The sequence below is a fragment of the Lepidochelys kempii genome, chromosome 2 (assembly GCF_965140265.1).
Source record: "Lepidochelys kempii isolate rLepKem1 chromosome 2, rLepKem1.hap2, whole genome shotgun sequence".
Classification (NCBI taxonomy): domain Eukaryota; kingdom Metazoa; phylum Chordata; order Testudines; family Cheloniidae; genus Lepidochelys; species Lepidochelys kempii.
This window is the reverse complement of record NC_133257.1, coordinates 71,521,043-71,535,714: the sequence shown is the minus strand read 5'-3', so window position 1 is coordinate 71,535,714 and position 14,672 is coordinate 71,521,043. Positions and strand designations below refer to the sequence as shown.

The 14,672-nt window shown below is 39.8% G+C and overlaps 1 protein-coding gene across 10 annotated transcripts in view; it reads right to left on the bottom strand.

Annotated features, from left to right (window-relative positions):
- Positions 1 to 935: 935 nt before the first annotated feature.
- The window catches only part of ST18 (ST18 C2H2C-type zinc finger transcription factor), a 119,975-nt gene continuing 106,238 nt past the window's right edge, over positions 936 to 14,672 (bottom strand). For 7 of the 10 annotated variants that reach the window (XM_073331189.1, XM_073331193.1, XM_073331195.1 and 4 more), the window contains 7 exons: positions 14,221 to 14,283; positions 14,045 to 14,125; positions 12,200 to 12,421; positions 10,594 to 10,682; positions 8,980 to 9,083; positions 6,660 to 6,803; positions 936 to 3,588 (listed from right to left, as the gene is read on the bottom strand). In XM_073331189.1, the coding sequence (XP_073187290.1) occupies positions 3,448 to 3,588; positions 6,660 to 6,803; positions 8,980 to 9,083; positions 10,594 to 10,682; positions 12,200 to 12,421; positions 14,045 to 14,125; positions 14,221 to 14,283 (844 nt within the window). In that variant the 3' untranslated portion in view covers positions 936 to 3,447. Of the gene's footprint in view, positions 3,589 to 6,659; positions 6,804 to 8,979; positions 9,084 to 10,593; positions 10,683 to 12,199; positions 12,422 to 14,044; positions 14,126 to 14,220; positions 14,284 to 14,672 lie in introns of those variants that run through there. The other 3 variants (XM_073331197.1, XR_012157219.1, XM_073331199.1) reach the window with 3 other exon arrangements.

Sequence of the window (14,672 nt, the reverse complement as noted above, 5' to 3'; positions counted from 1 at the left end):
GGGACATGCTGGCTGCTTCTTGCGAGCCGCACAGAGCCTGACTGCCCCGCTGTGGCCAACCAGACTTATAGCAGCCTGGTCAGCTGCGCTGATCGGAGCTGCCAGGGTCCCTATTTGACCAGGCATTCTGGTTGAGAACTGGATGCCTGGCAATCCTAGATATGGATCAGAATTTTTCAAAAGGCCCCTCTATCTATAATGAGCTGTACCAAAATCCCAGCTCCAAACACTTCCAGATGTCCCGGGTATCCAAAATTCACATTTTGCATCTTGGGCCTATCTCTACTTCCAACTCTGGACATGTTTGTTTTTCCAGCATTTGAATAATTTTCAAATGGTGTGACTTTGCCCATCTACATCAATTGTACTCCACCATCTTCCCTAGCTTTAGCCCTTCCAGTTTCACATTTCTTTTACTGAATTAAAGTCATTCTTGATTTAACCACATAAGATGGGAGTCTAAGAATTGACATGTACATTAAAGATAGTAACGTATTTTCTACTAACAAAACTAAATTATCCTATTTCCACTTGAATTGACAATAGAACACAGAATCAGTTAGAAACTGGAAATATCTTCTTTCTAAAACCAGCACATTCTTCATTTGTGCAATGTCTAAACACTGCAAATCTCAGCAAAAAATTGCACTGAAATGGTAGGTGGCTCCTAACTGTTACAAACTTTATGATGGCTTTTATGTTTAAATACCATTTAGCAGCTGTTAAAGGTCAGCACATATCCTTTCCTTTGCTAGTGTAGAGTCTGAAACTGCCAAGAAAAGAATGCATGGTGCATTAAATAATGTTTAAATGTAGTAATTATTTTCTTGATTTCTTTTCCCTGGGTAATGAAAGGGATCACTTAAGTATTTCCATTTTTCTTCTTACTTCCATCTGACAATGTAAAACACTAATTAAATTATTTGTACCATAAATTTACTTACAAGGATGACACATTTTGTACACAAAGCAAGCAAAACACCTGACACATTGTACAGTGCCAGGTGCTGCTAAAAATGTGCAATACAGATTGTTATCTGAAGGCTCAAAACCCCCCCTCCCCAAAACTTGCAGCGATGTTTCATTATCAATTTTATTTCCTACCATACACCAAATGTACAGCACAGAACACAGTTTTGTTGCTTTGATGTAAGAAATATTAATTGTATGAAGAAACAGTATACAAACTACTCCAAATTAAAAAAAAATGCATACATCATTGCTTTTTACAAAAGGTCTAATTTACAGTATAGCTCATCAATGCAGTTTAACACAAAAAAGAAAAAAAGATCAGTGCACATTACAAAACACATCAAGTACAAAGGAAGCAAATAAATACGAACATACTTCACAAAACATCCTGAGCAAACAATCCAAACACAGACAAATTAACCTGAAGCCATTGTAAATCATAGTAATAAATATATAGGTTGGCAAGAGATTTTTTTTAAAATGTAAATTAAATAAAATATATAACAAATTTGTTAAAATATGTAGTTAATTACATTTTAGTCTTTGTAATGAGTGAACTCATTTTGTATGCATTTAACAAGTATAGCAAATGTCTGCTTTTTTTTTTTTTTTTTAGCAAGTACAATAACTTTAATAGCAAATTTTTGTTTGGTGTCCTCCTATTTATATTAGACAGCACATACGGTAGCTTTTGAAAAATTGATTTAAAAATAAACACAGCTCCTAAGAACATACATCATCTTCTGTCTAAACTAAGATTAGAGGGTTAAACCAACCCTCAAATGAAAAGCAAGCCCCACCTAATGCAAAACAGTGATCACAGTGCATGAATTGAATCACCTTTGAATATTACTTTTTGTGCAGGAACAGTAATAATATATGTGTATATGTCAAGCCTGTGAGTGCCACCATATTCATTCTAAATATAAATGAGGCTAATAAAAATAAACACTTTCATTGTAGCACAGAAAAATTAAACACACGCTAGATCCATGTATACATTTACACTGAGGCACATATGCACATGAGGTGTGTGTGCATACAAAAAAGGCAGTTTAGCTGGTTGTTTATACCTTTTTTTAAAAAAAATAAATATAAAAAAAACTTTTGAAACAGTGCTTAATTACTTACAATCCCTGAAATAGACATTGCCTCTGTTATAGCAACTACTAAACTCTGATTGATTCAGAAATTCAAAACCCAGGCTAACTGAATACAGATGCACAGCCAAGTACCGTTGTACGCGTGTGCGTCTCTGTGTGTCCATATGTACTGTAGCACTTGGCACCCTACCAAAAGACTGGTAACCAATTCGATACCAACATTGTCTTTGTGTATAAGGAGGGGTTAAAATCAACCAGTGCATTGCTACAGTTCAGGTTAAGAGAAAACCAATTACAGTGAGACTGGAGCATTATTTTTCTCCAGGTTGCCGCCTTCTAAGCTTCTCTCAGTTCCAACTAGTATGATAAATGCCATTTCAGGGGAGATTTGTTGGACTAACTGGTATGTACAAAATGTTCAGTTTGGATGCTTTTGTATTTTGCAAATACAAATGCATAATCATATTGGTCACTTGTCTAATGTAACAACATATTGTACTAAAAAAGTACCAGTCATATCAAATCATCTCTCTTGTTTAGGGATGATTAGTTTTTCTCTCTGAACTAACTTGGAAAAAAACCTGCATCGTTAAAATAATTCTGAAGTTCTTTTGAAACATTTTAAATAATTGTTTGCGTAGGCTAAAACACACAGCCAAGTCAAATGCTTTGCTGATTGCTATATTTCATTATTGCTAACAAATTCTTCAACACACTGTGTTCCAGCAAACTGTGCTTTTTAGAGCGCAGGTTCCCCACTAGTGGGAGCCATTTATCTTTTCATTCCTTGCTTCTTCACATCTTACCTTACTGCAAACCCACTTCTGATACAAAGCCATTATAAAAAAGCAGGATGTGATGAAAATAAAACTAGAACAACAGTTCAGTCATTTGTTACTTTCATAGTATTTTTTTTTCTTCCTGTACAAACCCAGCAAGATATTTAATTTACAGTATAACTTTCAGTCTATTTAAAATCCCATTGGAAAATAAATTAATAAACACATTTGTAAAAATATGGCAGGCCGCAAAAAGATAAAAAAACACAACTCTTTGATTAGAAATAAATAAAAATATAAAAAATAGTTGCACACACTTTTTACATTCACTTTACAAAAACTGAGTGCAAAAGAAGGAAAAAAAGGAATTGTACTGAAATAAATACAATATATTAATTGAGTGCATTGCTGTTAATACAAATAGTCTGTTGTGTTTTCCTTCCTTTTTATGTCAGCTGGGAAAATTAGTGCAATGTTGCAATTGTAAATGCAGCACGGCAACCTACACGCGTTAGCAGTACATGAACTCCTAACAGATCCATCTGGAGTTTACTGCTGTTAAGTAATTTCTGTTGCCCATCAGCCTTCACATCCTACACATGGATGCCCTTCACTGCCTGTTTGATACTTTCCAGCAGAGCTTTGCATTCCGGGGAATAGTCCCGTTCCAGATTGCTGTACATGTCTGTGAGTGTATTTACATATGCTTCAAAGTTCTGCTCACTGATTGGCCCCTAAATGAAAACAAAACATATTATGCCAATTTCAGGAGCCAAAATTAAGGCCTTCCCCCCCCCCCAAAAAAAAAAAAAAAAAGAATGTTAACACACAACATGCAAAGTGACAATTTTTCGGTCCTGTCTGAAAGCGACTGGGGAAAGCTGAGGTCAGATGCATGGCAGACATCCAAGTTACTGATGGGCTCGTTGAAGGTGAAGGGAGTTTAATGTGTTGTGGGAACCACATGCTCACCCTCTAAGAAGGGAGTGTGAGGCATTTGTCTTAGGTGTGCCCTGCTCTTTAATTCTGGCCACATTCTGTGTGCCTTACTCAAGCATGTAACGGAGGGGAGGGATAGCTCAGTGGTTTGAGCATTGGCCTGCTAAACCCAGGGTTGTGAGTTCAATCCTTGAGGGGTCCATTTGGGATCTGGGGCACAAATTGGGGATTGGTCCTGCTTTGAACAGGGGGGGTTGGACTAGATGGCCTCCTGAGGTCCCTTCCAACCCTGATAGTCTCTGATTCTATGGACTGACTTGGAGTACAGTGGGATTGTGTGTTAATAAGGTAAGGAGGATTTGGATCTTAATGGGCATACATTGTTCTTAGCTCCAGAGGCAGTTACAGAACAAAGTACCATGGTGGGTGGGGATGGAATGGGGTAAAACCTTATGAGCAAAATGTACAATCTGGGTTTTAAGAACAAAACGGGGAGTGTCTGGGTGTGCAGAGCGCGAAGAAAGACAGGTAGAAAGAGAATGCACACACATACTGAGACAAATCCTTAATGCCCTGGTTCAGCAAGTACTTAACCAGGTGCCTGACTTGAACCAAGTGAGTGGGTTCCACTGACTTCAGTAGGAGTGTTAAGCACTTCTTGAATCAGGCCCTCAAACCAAACTTTTATTATCTTCAGTGAAGGGAGTTGGCCAATTCCCAGCCAAATTACAGAGCAGAATCAATAAACTCCTCACATGTTTGCAACAAGATGACTGTACAGTAAAATTAATATAGGACTTGATGAGTGCTGTCAGAGATCCAACTGAATAAGACTCTAGACCCTCATCTTAACTGTAGCAGGAGCTGAGAGTGCTCATCACCTCACAGGAGACACTCACTGCTTCACAGGACCAAGAAGAAGGCCTAGTCTATCCTAGACTATGTTGTGATTCTTTTCTGGCACTGGTGCAGTTGTATTGGTGCTAAGAGCTAATTTAGTTGGAATTCAGACATATACAACACTGCATTGTGAAAATCTACTGAGAGAAGATTATCATGATATAGTGCGGTCCATGCTGTTGGCTGGTTCCATGTCATGAGGAGTGAAGATGTCTGAGCCCTGTCTAGAATAGGAGTTATACCACTGCTTTTGTCATGGTGAAAAAATGGATACAAAAATTTCTAGTGTAGATCAAAACCCACAACCAGATTCTTGGATCTGGCTGCGCTGCACTTGGTGATGGATGTGGTTGGGGGGATGGGAAAGGTGGCTTTCTGCTTCCCTGATCCTCAACCTGACCAAGACTGAACCAGCACCTGGCATAGCTTAGAGCAACCTATAGGTTGATGTAAACGAGGGAAGCCCCCTAGGGATCCTCCTATGAGTCTGGGATTCCTTAAATGCAGTGAAAAGGGATCTCAAGGAACACTCTTTATGTCTGGGGTCCAGAGCACAGAGCCACCAAAGGATTCTCCCCTACATCAGGGAAAATTCAGAATGTGACAATCAAACTCATTGCACATAAGATACTGGAAGGACATCAGAATATCAACTACAGTTACTTCCAGCCTGAGCTACCCAGAAATGCAAGGTTCCATCCTTAAGGGTACCCATATCCCATTACAAATCCCAGAGACATGCAGTGTAGTTTGATTTTAAATAAACTAATGTTTTACACGGGATGGGATTCTACTCCTGGAGGGTAAAGCATGGGCAGTATGTGAATATGGCTCCTCCCACTTGGCCTTTGGCATGGTTCTGTTTTGAATGAGAATACACACCAGCCACCCTGAATCTTGTATAGAGGGGCCTTAGGAAAGTGATGCAAAGATTTATTCTTGTATGGATGAAGATTGCCTCATGTTACTGGAGTGCCTCGAAGTCCAGGAGACTTAGCTTAACCCTGGATGGGACAGGGACATTCCTTCAGGTTGGGACTAGCATAAAATACTTGCCTTGCATCAAATATTTGCTTTGCATCCTCTTACACCAGGGCAGAGTTTGGGCTCCACTACCTCTCAATTAGGGTTACCATATTTGAACATTCAAAAAAGAGGACACTTCATGGGGGGGGGCATATTTGCTCATGCCTCCCCAGCCCTGTCCCAATTCCACCTCTTCCCCACCCCTACCCCACCCCCATTCCAACCCCATCCCCAAAGTCCCCACCCCAACTCCGCCCCCTCCCTGACCCACTGGACTCCTTCCCCAAATCCCCGTCCCGGCCCCAACTTCTCCCCTGAGCGCGCTGCGTTCCCCCTTCTCCCCCCTCCCTCCCAGCTGCGTGAAACAACTGTTTTGCAGCGCAAGCGCTGGGAGCTAGGGGGAAAAAGCGGGCACTCTCTTGAGTGATCAATATTCACTCTCTTTCTTGACAGGTTTCAGAGTAGCAGCCATGTTAGTCTGTATCCGCAAAAAGAAAAGGAGGACTTGTGGCACCTTAGTTAGTCTCTAAGGTGCCACAAGTCCTCCTTTTCTCTTTCTTCAATGCTCAACCCTTCTTTGGAGAAAAACAATCATGGCAAAATCCTAGATGTTTTTAGATATTTAAAAATTCCTCCCAGATGGCAATTTAAGAACCAAAAAGCTGGACATGTCTGGGAAAATATGGATGTATGCTAACCCTATCTCAATATTTAAAACAATGCAGCTAGTAATATTCCAAACTTTATGCATTTACTGCATCATGCTCATGTAGAGGGAGAGTAATGAAGTGTGGGGAAATTGATTCAACCCTGGAAGGGAGTCCCATGTGAGAGGGAATGGATCCCACATCAGTGATGCACTGAGTAGACCACTCTGGCCAGCCAAAAGTGGAGACAAATGCTCTCAAAGAAGCAGCAATGGTTTTAGCTGCAGACTTACCATGTGTGGAAGCTGAATGTCGGCAAGGCTGGTGATGAGGGCTTGGCTTAGGCCAGCTAATTCCTTCAGCAGGCTCTCGTTGTTTTGCTCTATAAGTTTGTTCTCTTCTTCTATTGTTTTCAGATTGCTCTCCATAGATGTGATCTAAAATCACACACACAACAAGACCGTTGGCAGCATCATGACTGGAGTTGGAACCCAAAATGAAAGGTTTCTCTTGGAAGAGGGAGCACAAGACTGTGAAAGCTGCCAATTGAGATCTGAACCTCAGTTACGTTTTTATAAGAGTTGCGCATAACACAGCCACGAGATACTCATAATAGGGGATAAGTCACATTAATTCTGAACCAGTGAACTCTGCTGTTGTTTCACAAGGAAAACTTATTTAAATGAAGCTGTAGACAGTGGCCCTGCTGAGTGAGGAGTGTATTGTGTGGGGAAGATGAGTTCAGAAATGGATTAGAGACCCCAGGCCTCAAGCTGCTGGGGAGGTGGAAGGGTCAGTGTGTAGTTGGGAATGGGGAGTGTGGCCTCAGGGCTGCGGGAAGGAAGAAGAAAGCTGATGTTTACATTGCTCTTCTGTTCTCACAGCATCCCTGCTGATTGACTATAATAGCAGCAACACTGGTATTAGCTCTTGGGCTACTTTCCTGCCCTCCCCCTTGGTGGAGGTTAGAGTTCTGAACTGATTGGGATTGGAAATAGGGCAGAGAGTGGAGACAATAAGAAATGAAACATACCGGGGAGGAAATTGAGAAGTTGTGTATGGAAAAAATATGATTGTGCAGTCGGTCTCTGGACAGACAGAAGAAAATATAATTTTTTAAGAACCAACACTGAAAAGCACCTGAGGTTAGCAAAATGGCATCCTTTTCTGGAGAATAACTAACAAGAATGAGAGAGCTTGGCATGTACACATCGTGAAAGTTCACATGCAAAAACCTGTGCTGAAAAACTGAAGCTAGAGATGCTGGATCCTGACTCTCCACAGCCTAACCTCTTGTTTAGTAATTTATATCTGTGCAAAGTGGGTGAAAGTGCTACCATCGGTGAGACTGCAGAATTCTGAATTGGTACCATTACCACAACTGCAAATGACCACCTAAGGAATAGAGCCATGAAGAATCAGGCCCATTTGTATCTAACTGCACACAGATTTCATAAGAGGGTTTCATGAACTCTGCACACTGTATTCATTTTTGCTGCTGGAATCTCTGTCTGATAGTGACCAGATTAACTCCTTGAGTTGTGGCGGCATAAATAAAGAAAGCAGCAGCACAAATCACCACGATCCCTGCTCTTGAGCTTCTTGATACAATCACAATTGTTGGCCAGGCCAATTTAAGAAGTGACAGGGCAAAGACAAGCAGGGGATGTGCGGATTCAGCAAGTCTCTAGTTCAGGCTATAATGCAGGTGATTCACCAGTACTAAATACCACACAATCGTCATTTGAGGCCACTATAAACTATATTGAACTTGTTTGGGATGAAGTTGGATTCAATCTTATTTTTTAGATCTGTTACTCTTCAGGAAGTTCAACCTAGAATCTTAATGATCCTAACATTCTGAGGCAAGTTTCTGTTCTCACTTTCACCTAGTTCAGCAGGTGAAATAGGAGTGAGTATATACGTCACCCTGTGTATTTACATACTCAGCTCAACCTGAACTGTGGACCTGCAACCAGCACCTTCACCATAAACTCACTCCTATACAGAAATAAAAAAATGAAAAAGATCAAGAGAACTGTGCCTTTGCAATAGCTCCTACCCTACCTAATGCACTGCACAAGCTAGCAAATGCAGCTGTTGTCTGCTACCTACTGTGCAGAGGCAAAATTCAGACTATTTAAATAAAAATATTCATTAGCTGAACATTGTGAACAGAACTAGGGAAAACTGTAAATAATAATAAGGATTACTTTCAGTAGTAGTTAGAGTGTGTTAATAAGAAGTCACAGTCTTGTGACCTAATGGCTTCATTATATTATTATGAAGCCTCTCTATGTTGGTTCTTAAAATGCCCACAGGATATCATATGCAGGCGTGTGGTTAACAAAAGAAAGTGCACATTTTATACCGTAAATATGATTTCCTTGTTTGCTAAGATTAGTTCCCAAAATGCTTCGTTCCTTTTATTCACCCTGCAAGTCTTTTATACTAATACACACCTGTTCACTGTTAAATGGAAAAAGCTTGTCAAAATTTGTTTAAACCATAATGCAATGGCATGTATGTAGATGAGAAAAAGGATACATAAGCTTAAAAATAACATTATATATGTACATTAGAACTGGTTGAATTGTTGCTTTGTTGTTATACCTGGGTTTGAAGTTTCATCATGTCAGCTTCAATTTTAAGATTGGATTCATTCAATTCTTTTATTTCCTCATCCAAGTGTCTGATTTCCTCATCACTCTCAATACCTGCAAAAAGGTGAATGGACCAAAGACAGGTTTAAATGTGAACATGTGAAAAGAAGTAATATTCTGTGGGTACCTGTGCACTGAACTGTGTAGCATAAAAAAACAGGCTTTCAGATTAAACTGGGGATCTTTAAATGGGTTTTTACTGTTTGTCAAAACTGCATCCTGTGTTGAAGCGTCCTTGAAAGCAGGAAGAGAGATCAAGGGTCAAAGGGTAATTTGAGTTTCATTGAGCCAGTGTATTTCCCTGTCAGAGTAGGTCCCCTCACTGTTCAGTAAAACAATCAACCAAAGCAGGGAGAGAGATGTGAGAGGGAAAGGAGATCTGTGGGCATTGAGAGAGGAAAATCCAAAACACAATCTTTAAAAACAATAATACAGGGTATGTTGTGGTTTTGGTGGAGAATTTTAGATGTAGCAGAAAAATAAGAGCAGTTCCTCTCCCCCTCCCCCTCCAGGGGGTCCGATACTCATAACTCCATTGTCTTCAATAGAGCTATGACAATTGACACCAGCTGAAGATCTGCCCTGGTACTGCAAGGAGCTCTATATGGGCTGACCAATACAGAAGGATCCGGGCTTTAGTTTGCTGTGATACATGGTGTGGTTTAAAATACTGTGAGAGGGAAATTGTAGAGAGGCCAAAAGAGGCAAAAAGCAACATGGAGAAAAAGCAGCACTCTCTATTTACACCTACCAGCTGAAAATGAACAACTCACCAAAGGCTCAACACAAGCCTGATCCTAGATGTACTGAGCAGCCCCCTGAACCCCGTGATGAATGTTTTCCCCTCACTCTGGGTCTAATTCTGCTTGCAGATTAATTATTTTTATTGCTGTAGCACCTACAGGCCCCTAAGCTCAGCACCCCATTGTGCTGGGCATATTACAAGCATGCAGTAAGAGACAGATCCTGTCCTGAAGACCTTACAGTCTAAATAGACAATATGGACAAAGGGTGGGGCAAGAGAGAAGGTTATGCAGCAGGGTAAAGAATACCACCAAAGTCTCCTGAATCCTGTCACTGGGCCCTACCCACTGGAAACAGAATCAAGTTCCCTATAACTATTTGACAGATGTTCCCTTCTATTTAATGTGGGGAGAATTGTCAAAGTATTGCATGGAGACTGAGCAATATAATATGAAATTAATGGAAACGAGGTAGCTAAACTCTGCTTTTAACATGTATCCCTCTGTGGGTTTGTTTGAAAATCTTTATTTAACTGAGCTAACTCCTGCTGGTTTATGAATAACACAGAAAAAAACAAACCCCAAACCTGAATCAGACTTAGTTGTGTACCTCACATGTTATGGTCCACGGATGTAAATGATGTGTGAATGATGTGTATCTTCCGTGAAGAAATTTTGTTATTGTTTTAAAAGAATGAGAACTTAAATACATTTATATCCATTTTCAGTCCCCTTTATATGGTGTAAAGAGGCAACATGTAAATGAGAATCGGGTCCCTAGCAGCTGTATAAATGTAATCATCATTTGCATGTCTCCTTACCCCCACTTGCTTTAAGCTTGATAGTCATTAGTTCTTCTGAGATTTTGCCCTTTTTTATGGCTTGTGCATTCAGAGGACACCCTGACAAGCTAGAAAAGATAGAAAAAATGCTGTGACCCATGTGAAAATGGAAGCAATCCTTTCATAGTAATATTACAGTGCTCATGCTCAGACCTCTATTCCTAAGGTCATGTCAGCAGCTCCATTATAACCTTGTTACAGGAAATAAAATAATTCACAAAGCTATTTTAGCTGTAAAAAAAAAAATTCTGACTTGAAAATTGGCACCGAAGTCTCAGCCTCGAAGCAAACTATTTTTACAGTCATTTCAAACAAATGAAAATAGCAGCGGGAAGTATTCTAAGGTTATGTGAATGTGATATTTACAGAAATCTTGAGGTCATATTGGCCCATCAATTTTTAAGCAAAACTTTCCACTATGTTTATTGAGGAATTACACTTCAGAAAAAAGGGGGCAGTAGCATGCCTTTAAATGCTGAGTATACCAATTAAAAAAAAAAAAATCTGATGTACAGATTTTCACTGTGCCTAACTATTGTATCATTTTGATGATGCATAATAATGATCAATATGATGATACCTCTGGATTCATACTATAGGTTTTTTAAGAGATTCTATTATATATAGTCACTTTGCTTTTTGATGACTGTCAGAGTTATCTGCTATTTCAAATCTTACAATTGGTAATTATCTGAAGCCATTTGTAGAGAGCACTCAAGGGCTAAGGTTGACTGCACGGTCTTTAGAAGTAAACAAAAAGAAATACCCCTATGCTCGAGAAATGGCAGAGGGATTCATATTCTGATGTAGTCAAGCTGGGAGTGAAGGGAAATTTTGCACTAGTGGGACAAAGTATTGTTTTTGCTTAGCTTGTGAAAAATAAGGGTTCTAATGAAAGTGGTGTTTCCACACACGGAGCAGTGAGGGCTTCTAAGATTTGAAGTATAGTCTACTATTTCTTTATCTTGAGCAGACTACTGGCCAGAAGGATGTCCCAATGCTAGCAGACCACCAGAAACTTGTTTGGTCTTCTCTACACTGGGAAAATGCATCATCTTACAAATCATGTTAACTAGTGAAGTTCTTAAGATTTTTTTCTCCTTCTAATCTCTTCAGGGCTGGATCTAGAAAGCACAGGTCTCATGTAAACGTTCTCCTGCATGGGGATGGCTAGCAAGAATTTAGCAATTTGTGTAATAACAAAATTAATGCAATTGTTGCTTCTGCAAAACCTTGTGGTGAAATTTCAATAACATTTTGAATTATCTGCCAAAGATACACAATCAATACTAGTAATTTCATATAAGTCTAGCTACCTTCTTCTTGTACCAAAAGCCTGTAATCAGTCTCAGGAAATCTAGAAAGATCTGTGAAAGTCATTGTCTTGTGGGCAATGTTAAAAATAGTTGTAACCTCATGCAAACTCTCAAGTTATTCAGCTTCCTATCACCTCAACTGCTATATAAACTCTTTATAAGAATTCAACATAATTTAATTAGATTACAGCTCTATTTTTTTAAAAGCAACACTACAGTGGATTGTCAAGAAAAAAACAACAAACAAGAGAGAAAACACAAAATTATACCTTCTGTGGGTGACAAAAACATTATTAACATGACCCAGCCCGTTGCAGCCTGGCAAAGGACAGTGTGGCAGCTCTTGTTTGTTCAGTTTCCAGGATAATGAAGACCCATGGAGAGGACTCTCCTTCTGTCTCTTGGCAGCCAAAGGACAACCAGAAGCAGTGCGATGAGAAGTGTATTTACCTGATATGTGACCTTGGCCATCACAGCCTATCACTGGACATCTACAGAAACACAGCAAAAGAATCCTTATATTTACTCAAGAGAACAGAAGACAATAGTCTAACAACAGCCATCTAAGAAAAAGAGTCTAAGTGGCTACTATGCTGTCTGTGCTACTGTACTAGGGCTTGATCCCAAGGAGCACCTGAAGGTCCCACTGATGTCAGTGGGAATGATCGGTGTTTGGCAAATCTCAGGATTAGGCATTTCTAATACAGCTGTATGCCTTAACCACTTCGGCACTGACATCATACAAAACTATGTCAAAGAGAAAAATAATTATCATCAGAGGGGAGAAAAAAATCACATTTTAACGGGTTTGTGAAAAGGCAACATTTTTTGTTCTCTATTCAAATTTTTGGCTAAAAACAAAAGGTGGTTTTCTGCACGTGGAAACCTGTTATTTTCCAAACATATTCCAAATACTTGGCAAAGTGAACCCTGGTAGTTTTGCAGAGCTCTGTCAGTATTAATGAGAACATGCCTAGGGCCTTTCATATGACATACCAGACATCCGAAAGACAATCACTAACTGAAATAGTAAATACTAAGACCAGCGCAGGAAATAAGTAAGTCCTTTGTTGTAAATGAACTGGTCCTACATACCTTGGCAGCTGCTCGTTTATTTATTTATTTTCACAGAACACATTCTCAAGTTAGGAATAAAGTGGACTTGAGTAGAGTTATAGAATCATAGAATATCAGGGTTGGAAGGGACCTCAGGAGATCATCTAAGTCCAACCCCCTGCCCAGAGCAGGACCAATCCCCAACGAAATCATCCAGGGCTTTGTCAAGCCTGACCTTCAAAGCCTCTAAGGAAGTCGATTCCACCACCTCCCTAGATAACCCATTCCAGGGCTTCACCACCCCCTTTGTGAAAAAGTTTTCCTAATATCCAACCTAAACCTCCCCCACTGCAACTTGAGACCATTACTCCTTGTTCTGTCATCTGCTACCACTGAGAACAGTCTAGATCCATCCTCTTTGGAACCCCCTTTCAGGTAGTTGAAAGCAGCTATCAAATCCCCCCTCATTCTTCTCTTCCGCAGACTAAATAATCCCAGTTTCCTCAGCCTCTCCTCATAAGTCATAAGTCTCTCCTCATAAGTCATTATCAGTTTTTTGCCTTGGTTGAAATTTTACCCCTGTACAGAAAAGGGATAGCATAAGGCCTATGTACCACTTCTACCCCAGTAATCCATATTTTCAGGGACTTAACGTGTAACTTGTGGTAGTTCTTTGCACAGCGATGGATTTCACCCTTTGTGTTTCCAGGTGTGATACATGAGATTTTGGTGAATGTTTCCAAGAATTTGTTAATTGGATCTAGGGTTCAGTTTCACCACTGCTACAGTTTATTGAAGCAAACATAGCAAGATTTTGCCATAGTCTAAAATTTTGTGAATTTTAGACTGAATTTTCCTAAATTTTGCCACACTTTGTGTCAGATAGGACCGGAATGAAATGTTCCACCAGTTTCACTAGCTGTGGAAATATCCTTTATCTTAGCTTTAACAGTAGGATACACCCACATACGTCTAAGAATAACTTGCACATTTCTTGGATGTACCAAGCACAATCTTGTTCTCCCTTTTGGCTGATAAACCCCTGCTGCTGCACTTACTTAAGTTCAGGGTCTTCTTTTTCTTCCTTGGTAGGAGTAACTTTGACGCCACCTTTCCTGGCACGAGGGCAACCAGACAAGCTAAAAGAAGTACACAAGAGAAAAACAATTTTGTTCTGCTGACGCTTTACATAATTTCCCACGGCTTCACTCCCAAACAACGGAATGATTCTTACCTTCTGTGTGAAGCATAATTTCCAGTCACATGACCAGAGCCATCACAACCAGGTGTAGGACACCTAATAGAATGTACAGAGCAAAAGAGATGACTTTAAAAAGGAACAGACAAATTTGTCTTCAGCGGAAGAAACAGCAGTTGAGCTTTTGCTGAACAAACACAACTAGCTCTTGCTGATATTTTTTTCTAGTAGGCAAACAGCTTTCATGTTTCCGTCTATATATTTTTTAATAGGAAACTTGAAATATATTGTACACCGTAGCACTGCAGATTTGCAAGGTAGAGGGTAATGTTTTCATAGCAAAGTATTTATTTTCTTAGGAAGGAGCAACTGCGGAAAAACAAACATGTAGCCTTTTATTTGTTGACTTCTCTGTGAAATAACTGTTATGTAGTTATTTGATGTCAGCCTTACAATGACCAGCACATTTTCAATATAATCTCCATTTT